General features: G+C 44.4%; 1 protein-coding gene across 1 annotated transcript; it reads left to right on the top strand.

Moving 5' to 3' along the window:
- The first annotated feature begins 4,157 nt into the window (after window positions 1-4,157).
- LOC136581741 (protein kinase C theta type-like) lies at window positions 4,158-7,859 on the top strand. Its single transcript, XM_066582365.1, has 5 exons — window positions 4,158-4,385; window positions 6,230-6,480; window positions 6,684-6,746; window positions 7,084-7,434; window positions 7,811-7,859. The coding sequence occupies exons 1-5, from the start codon at window positions 4,158-4,160 to the stop codon at window positions 7,857-7,859; spliced, it is 942 nt and encodes a 313-aa protein (XP_066438462.1).
- The last annotated feature ends 1,368 nt before the right edge of the window (window positions 7,860-9,227 follow it).

Here is a 9,227-nt window from a genome sequence, read left to right as displayed (position 1 = left end):
AGCGCCTGTTAGATAATGTGTTGTGTTTCTTTTTTTTTCTTTACTGTAGCTAGGGCTTAATTTAGGGACAAACAGCAGGACCTTCTACTGTAAAAGTTGCATTGCACCGCACGAAAACTGCATTTTTGTGTGATGCAATGCAACAGAAAGGAAGGCTCTATAGGGAAGCATGGTCTACAAAAGATAGCAAATTGCGGCAATATTCAGCATGCCTTCAAAACATCGCTAATGTGAAGGAACCCATTAGAAAGCATGGGCTTCACATACATGCGATTTGTAGCACTGTCGCATAGCGAGAAAATCGTGCAATTTTGTTGCTTGTGATGCCTAAGATGCTGTCAGTGCCGCAAAAACACAGAGGTCATCTCTCCTAAGCAGAGGTCATCAATAGAAATCTCCCTGGAAAAGCCATTTCATGTTTTTTTTTTTAATTAAATGGAAAAATGTCTCCCTTCCCATTCTGATGTTTTCTGTGTTCTACTGGGAATAAAATATAGGAGATTTCAAACTGATTTCATTGTATTCTTTTTTTTTTAACATTTGCTTACATTTCTTGGAATTGGGACTAAATAGTCTCAAAACCCGTAGGAGCAAATGAGTAGCCCTTGCCTGTATTTTGCTGCACCCATTTTTTTTCCATTCCGCATCTGCAGATCTATAATAGTCACTGGTAATACAGCGCCGCCCCATTGGAAGCAATGGGAGAACTCTGCGATCCTCTGCCGCAGCTGGTATCCCCTTCATCCCTGGAGTGATGCAAGGCTGTTTTCACATGGATGGTGAGAGTGATATTGGGCCATGATTCACAGCCTGATATGGCCCTCGCCCGTGTAATGCTAGCCTAAGGCCTCATGTCCACGGGGAAAATCAGGCCCGCTACGGATTCTACATGGAGAATCTGCAGCGGGTCCCTCCTGCCCCGCGGACATGAGCGCTTAAAATAGGAATTTAAAAGAATTTACTCATCCGGAGCGGGAGGGAAAGTCTTCTCTTCCTCACGGCCGGATCTTCTTTTTCGGCCGGCGGATGAATTCGTCACGCCGGCAGCACGTCGCCGACGTGCCGTGCGCATTCGCCGGGCACATCCGCCGAGCCGAAGCAAGAAAGATCCGGCCGTGAGGAAGAGAAGACCTTCTCCGCCCGCTCCGGTTGAGTAAATTCTTTTAAATTCCGAATTTTGTCTCCCGCGGATCCGGACGGCTTCCATAGGCTTCAATAGAAGCCCGCGGGAGCCGTCCCCGCGGGAGACCCGCACGAAAATGGAGCATGGTCCAGATTTTTTCATGCTCCATTTTTTTTAAAATCACTTTTATTGACCATCCGCGGGTATTTATCTACCCGCGGGTGGTCAATGCATCCCTATGGGGTGCGGATCCGCGGGCAGGAGAAGAGTTAAAATCTGCTGCGGATTTTAATTCTTCTTTTGCCCGTGGACATGAGCCCTAAAGCAACCAACTATCCAACTATTATCCAAATACTTAACCTCTTAAACAATATCATCTTTTCTTTGCCATTCACACCCAAAGTATACATTTTGCTGGGTTTCCCCCAAACGGGGCGCTGAACTCTGCTGCACGGTTCCATCTAATTCTATACCCATAGGAAATTAAACTTACATTGAGTCAAATGCCATCTTACCCTCCAGTGAAGCGACAGCCCAGATTTTGCAGCATTTTCTAGATTAGTACTGACCTCTGAGCAACATCTTTGAAAGCGCACACTACTTATTAGCAGCAGTGAGCACAGTGGCTTGCTGGGAGATGTAGTCCGCCAGGCTTTTATGAGGCCACGTGGACAGAAATTCTAATACCTGACTCATGCAAAGCAGACACAATAATGATACAATGAATGGCCTGTCCACAGATCGCATTCATACCTTTGTAAGCATTTCTGAACCACAGCAAAAAAAAAAAATATTTAAAAAAACTCTAAAATTGCGACTTTTTTTGCTGCAGTTCAGAAACACATCGAAAACTCCAAACACCAACAAATCCTTATAGTCCAACTACCCTTGTCTCCAATAATGCCGAATGTAGGTGTTCACTGCCTGGTGCCTGCGGCTGCGCAGATTCAGTAACCACATATTAAGTTATGTAAGGCTTGTAAAATGTTTTTCTTCTCATACAAAATAACAGACTTTGGCGCGCTTCTCACCATATATTACACCCGCTGCCCGCAGGTTTTAGAACAATACCCTATTAGGATGAGGACAAATCCACATGCAACACATTTGCAGCGTGAATTCCACATTACTAACCTGCAGCAATTTCCAATACGAGGTAAACCGGGTCTTCACATCCCCATCCACACGGACTGGGAAACTGTGCACAAGAATGAGCGCACGCAGGGGAGATTTATATCTGCCGTCCGCTCGTCCTATTGTGGAAATGCTGCAGATTGTATGTACTGTGAAGGTGAAATCCACGGTAAGTTCTCTATGTAAAACAAGTGCAAACCCCTTCACGGTGCCGAAAATGTCAACAACGAATAGGCAGGGTTTATGGAAAACACTATGGACTCTAAATCCACAGCATGTCTATTAATGCTGCAGAATTCGACCATTGAAATACATTGGGGTCATTCCATGTCAGCTGGCCTAATTTGGGAGAGGCTAGCGCTCCTAAGCTCCCTGATTACGGCAGTAGCAACTCCCATAGAAGCCTATGGGAGCTGCCGGCAAAGGGAGGGGGAAGGAGCTTAGCAGCGGTAGCGTTTCCCTTGCTGACAGCTCCTATAGGCCTCTATGGGAGAAGCCGGCTGATCGTGGCCAAGACATTGGGCAAGACCTATCTACTCCGGCCGCATGTGAAAGCAGCCAGCTGAAACCAGCAATGTATGCGCTATCTTTTCCGGCTGGGTGATTTTACGTGCCAGAAAATCGCCCATGTGAACAAATGCGTTGGAATCCAATGCTTCAGATGGCTGTGATTTTTGGCTGACGTTTTATTGCGGCAAAATAGCGGCCAGCCTAAGGGCTCCTACCCCCTTGTGTTTTTTTAACGCTACAATATCGTTGCGCTTTTCTTTACGCGATTGTTAATCAGACTTTCTAATGTTAGAAACGCATCACACAAAAATCGCACAGCACAAACTTACAATGTGTTTTCAACATTATAACTCCCATTGACATTCATGTTAAAAAACGCAGCGATATCGCAGCATTAAAAAAGCAAGTGGGTGGGAGCCCTAACCGTTATCAGCAATAATTGTTTCCAGTTACAATGCGTAACTCTCTCCTCAGTACTATAAATGAAGTATTAGAGTTAGGGAGCCCTGTGACAGGTTTCTCATTGGGGTCCAGCAGCTGCAAGTTCTGTCTCTGGAGCATGGATACCAGTGAGCGCTGCAGCTGAAGTTTGCCATATGATTAACGCAGTCCTGAAAACCCCAACTATAAACCTGGCTATATCTTGTATACAAACGCTCATCCCCCGACTTCAGATTGGACACGGTTACATTTGTTTGATAAAGTATTTATGGGGCTCAGTCTAATAAATAAAGTCTTACTGCTTCTCAGGCCTTATAATGCCATATATACATTACTGCGCCAATTTACAGCCCCCAGCAGTAACTCACAACGGGACCGCTTATTTATAATGATGACCCTTTTCTAGCATTTCACACCTCAGAATAATCCATCATTGTGGATGAATCCCTCGGTGACCTCCATAGAAGCATCTCCGCCCTGTACACCCAGATCTGCACTGGCGAGGGCACTGCCTGTTGTAACCTATGGAAATACACATCATGTATCTGGATGGACACTTATCAAATGGAGCAGATATGACCCTTCACAAGGCTTTATTATTCCTGCTATTAGTACAATTTATGGTTTATTCCTCCACCGGGTTTATTTGATTTACCACACAATTTCTGATGAACTATGGGCACCACTGCCAACCCAGACATGAAGTGCCATTTCTTTCCCATCTACTGATAATGTGGCACTAGAAGAACCAGCCATGAATTTCTCCATGTCTCTGGGCATTAGACCATCACTCATGGTGCCCACATCACTGTGTACATGGCAGAGCAGGGTACTGGCAAGCACTTGCCAGCAGCAGCTTCAATGACCTTTGAACTCCACTCGACCAACTGCCATTTACTTTAAACTGTCAACCACAGCGATGGGATTGATCAGTACAAGCTTGCGAAAAATGGCGTCCATTGGACATAGAGGAGGTTGTGATAAGAGGAAGAGAGAAGAGGAGAGTGAGAGCGAACGTAGGGAGATAAAGAAGAAGAGGAGTGGAGAGAATGTCAAAATAACAAAGGATGAGGAGCCAACACCGGGCACCAGCCAGGACCCCGGACCATCAGACTCCGGATTTCACATCAGTCGCTTCACCCGCCTTCGGACCTTGGGTAAAGGAAGCTTCGGAGAGGTACGTTTTATAACTTCCCATTTTCTGGTAAAGGTGCAGTGACCCTAATTATATGGTATTTCTATTTGCCGTGTAACTGAATGCAAACTAGTGTCTTCTGTTATCAGCCATTTAATTTCATCAATATACAGTATGATGATAGTCTTTGGGTGTAATAATGGTATTATTTAAAAAAATATTACCTGTAGTGCTAGTTGTGCTGTTTTTTATGCATGTATGATGGTATTAGTTAACATAATATGGCAGTATTATATGGGGACATTGTGGCGGTATTATCTGAACTGCATATTTTATTATTACATGTATTGCATTTAGTGTGAAAAAAATTGTAGATAGATAGATAGATAGATAGATGGGAAACTTATTTCTCAAACTGAAGCATTGTTGCCATAGAACATTGTCAATATTGCTTAAATATCTAAACCTGTATTGTAAGCTTCTACAACTGTATGTTGGATTGAAGTGAATGTGCGGCTGATGCAGCTGCCTAGTACAGCGGATTCTTAGTTATGGGATACAACGGTCCATTTCTTAGTCCAGCTGCACATGGGGCACCGCCACTTATTCAGGGCTTATTCACATGACCGTATTTAGTCAGGTAGTTCGGTGTATATAGCGTTTGATGCTTCCTCTATAATGATGATACTATTCATTTACTTATGGTTTTCAAATATAAGCAGATTCAATGGATTCTATGTGTTTTATCGTCTCCTTATTTATGTACATTTCTGTATTAATTTTTTAATTGCTCAATTTTTCAAAAACCCTCACAATCCTGTGGACTGACTATATAGAATTAGATATTTTCTCTCTTTTTCATCTTCCTATATTTTCCTGTTTTTCTCCCTCACATTTGTCCCCTGTTCGCACCATATATAGTTTGTATTGATATTTTATAAATTTGTGTTTGAAAAAGGAGCAATATTCGCTCTGAAACGCGCGGCACTTTGTAAAGTTTGCCAAAGAATAATCACTTTATTCAAGCACTAAGGATTTACTGCTTCCTTATGATTATGTCTTATTGACTATATAAGATATTCTCCTCAGATGTAATTCCTTCTTCAGTACTAAATATTTGGTGGTTTTGGTGTCTTTTTGGGTACCCTGAGCGCAGGAGGCTCTTTTCTTAAAACTTGCTTGTCTCTATTTCTATGTGGAGTTTGTTTTGAAAGCCTGGCATTTCTCCCTGCATTCGCTCCCCTTGGATGTCCTTTGGGACCGGGTGTCCCCCACCATGAGCACACTACTTACACCCCACGGACATTATGAAACACAGTTGCAGGCGGTCTCTGTAAAGACTTGGCTGCAATCATCTCCATCCACAGAGGCGCTGTCCTCATTATTTTTCTCAGTGCATAAAAAAATGCACCTAAAACATGACATGCGAAGCATTGGACTTCAATGGCTTCATTCAGACAAACGTTTTAAAATAATCACACATGTAAAAATAAGACGTACCCGACCATTTTCAGTCATATATTTTATATGGCGCATGAAAAAATAAGTCTGGACTTATTTATTGCCTCCTGCGCACGTTGTCCTGCGGGGCGGATTGTAATGTGATTACACGTTGTCCTGCGGGGCAGATTGTAATGTGATTACACGTTGTCCTGCGGTGCGGATTGTAATGTGACACGTTGTTGCAGATTTTTAGCACAAATTTTAGCTCTTCACATGCGGCTTTGTGTGTTTCCTGCGGATGTTGATGCAGATTCGCTGCGCGTGGACCCGGCCGTAGGCAGCAGAACAGCCTAAACCCTACTGATAAATCCCCCATGTAATAAATGTATAGGATTGTCCCCTCTGGCCGCTGTCAGTGATCATTTCCTTATTGTTTTCTTAAGGTGGTCCTGGCCTCATTCCCTGACAGAAACACCTTCACAGCCATCAAGATTGTGGACAGAGGAAGTGAAGCACGTATGTTATTGAGAGAGCGACGGATCCTCCTGAAGGCCCAAGACTGCCCCTTCATATGCCATCTCTACGCCGCACAGCAGTCTGCCAACAAAGTCTACTTCATCATGGAGTATCTGTCCGGAGGAAGCCTGAGGGCAATAATAGGGATGTGCGGCTGCCTGGACATCAGCATTGTGAGGTGAGTAAATGACTAATCAGGAGATGTACGGACAGACGGACAGACATAGGGAGGGATACATGACTGGTCAGATGTACAAGAATGGAGGGCGTACAGGCTGCCATAAACAGCGCCTCCTCTCTTCTGGTGGTGACAGACACGGTGATGATGATATGATGTTAAGGGACTGATTTCATGTCATTGATACTACACTCTTCTCTCAGATTCTACACAGCGGAGATTGTATGCGGCTTCCAGTTTCTGCACCAACGCAACATTGTCCACCGGTGAGCAGAATTTTGTACACTTCTCTGCTTCCTTGTAATCGTGTCCCAGCTTTCCCAGAGTCCTGAATTAGGCCCGCTTTTGCTGCCCTACATCTCTAAGTCTTCTGTATCTGCACTGTTTTTCATTTGTGTTTTCTTTTTTCATTGCGAGACATAAAGCTGGACAACATCATGGTGGACGGAGATGGACACATCTGCCTGATCGACCTGGGGCTGGCCCAAGATGGTGTTACCTCGTCTAATAAGATTAGAGGAAGGGCAGGCACAGTTGAATATATGGCCCCAGAAGTGCTTCTTCACAAGGAGTATGACACAGCTTGGGGATTGTTGTATCCAGGATGGCGACAGGAAAGTTCCCTTTCTACCATGGCTCCATCAGGAAAAAGGTCATCAAATCCATCACCAGAGAGCAGCCACAATTTCCATCTTGGCTGGATGCCGACATAAAACATCTTCTGGAGAGACTGCTGTGCAAGAATCCTGAGAAGAGGCTAGGTGTCTACGAAAACATCAGAGCTCACCCGTTCTTTACCACCATAGATTGGGAGGAACTGGAAATGAAAAGAGAGCAGCCGCCATTCAAACCATTCAGGAGAGTTTTGGAAAATGAAAACCTGCAGTGGCCGGAGGATGGGACACCCCTTCACCCCGTGGATGGATTCGATTTCACTTCACCAAGCTGGACCAAGTAAGATCTTCCTTCAGTCTGACCTCTGTAACTATCATCATTGTCCCTCTGGTGTCAGACGGAACAGAAGGTCATATAGTAATCCTGCTTTATGTCTCCATGTCCGGTCCGCAGTCTCCTCCCTCTTTGGCTTTATTATTGTTGCTCCTGTAATTACTATGTCTCTGCTTCTTCTTAGGATGATGAGAAGAATCCAATAGTGAAGGAAGCCACAACCATCTGGTAAGTTCCTTCTATACACACCTGCACATACATCTGTACACCTATACATACCTATATACACAGGACACCTACCATTATATCCATACATTGTAACAAAACTTCACATATATTAAAAAGTTTAATCTAAAAACATTTTCTCTCTTATGTCTTGTAGGCTCAACCCGTGCCGAATGTCTCCTGAACCCACGACTCTGCTGCTGTAGAAGACCTCGGCTTGCCTAAAACATCCCCTCTCCATCAACTATGCTCCATATTTCCACCACGCTTCCCTCAACCTTGGCATCATCTTCCATAATAATTGGCTGACATCAGGCATTATCCTCTACTGAAGACCCTCTTCACCCCCAGGAGCGCCTGTGCTTGATTGGTAGTTGGCGAGTTCAGGAAAAATAGCCCGAGTGACTATTATCCCTGAACTCCTGGTTACCAGTAAGACCTCGGCACAGGCCAGGTAAGAAGCACTCACCACATACATTAAGATAGACACAAGTATAGACATTAACACATACATAGACACAAGTAGACACACTGATAGGTGTAGATTTCGGCTTTGATCCTGGGACTTGTTCCGACCGCCATATTTGGGGTCAGGAAGGAATTTTTCCAACTTGAGGACAATTGGTTCGTACCTCAAGGAGGTTTTTGCCTTCCTCTGGATCAACTCACAGCCTTAAATAGGGTTAGGTTTTATTTATAGGGAAGTAGCCACATAAATAATTCAATATAAATACATATATAAATCTTTAGCTTTGTAGGGTTTCTAGCTGACATCACATACACTAGGGAGGTGAGCTGCTGGCGTTTGATCCTGAGATTTATTCTGGTCGCCATATTTGGGGTCAGGAAGGAATTTTTCCCCCTTAAAACAGGATAATTGGCTCTTTCCTCAAGGGGGTTTTCGCCTTCCTCTGGATCAACACAGTCTATAAACAGGTTTAGTCCAATACACTTTATATTTCACACATGCAGTAAATAGTAATAACTGATTATATATCCAGATTTATAAATAGAAAACAATATACTTTAAAAAGTCAGATAGGCTAAATATCGGCTTTGATCCTGGGACTTGCTCTGATTGCCATATTTGGCATCAGGACAGTATTTTTTTATCCCCCTTGGGTACATTGACAGGTAGCGGTAATACTGCGGCTTTTACACAGTGGGAAAATCTGCAACATTTCTGCATCAAAATCCCCTTTATTGGTCGGTTTCAGCTCCAGATCCGCAGCGGATTTCAGTCTGCAACACCGGCCCTCTCACCTCGGAATACTGCGCCATCCCTGCAGCGCACGTCCTTCACCCGGCCACCGCTACTGAGCCCGTGGCCACCGCTGAGGCTGGTCAGGTGATGCACCCACTTCCACATCACCTGACCAGTGGCAGCGGTGCTCAGTAGCGGTTTCCGGGTGAGGAATGTGTGCTGCGCTGAGGGTTCAGTATTCCGAGGTGAGATGGTCGGCGTTGCAGACTGAACCAATGGGGCAGATTTAGATGTGGTTTTCCGATGTGGAAATGCTGCACATTTTCCATGGATTCTTCCACCAAGCAAAATCTGCCATATTTCCGCTATG

Source organism: Eleutherodactylus coqui, chromosome 11 (genome assembly GCF_035609145.1).
Source record: "Eleutherodactylus coqui strain aEleCoq1 chromosome 11, aEleCoq1.hap1, whole genome shotgun sequence".
NCBI classification, from domain to species: Eukaryota; Metazoa; Chordata; class Amphibia; order Anura; family Eleutherodactylidae; genus Eleutherodactylus; species Eleutherodactylus coqui.
Note: the sequence above shows the minus strand (reverse complement) of the source record. Positions and strands in the feature narration are given on the sequence as shown.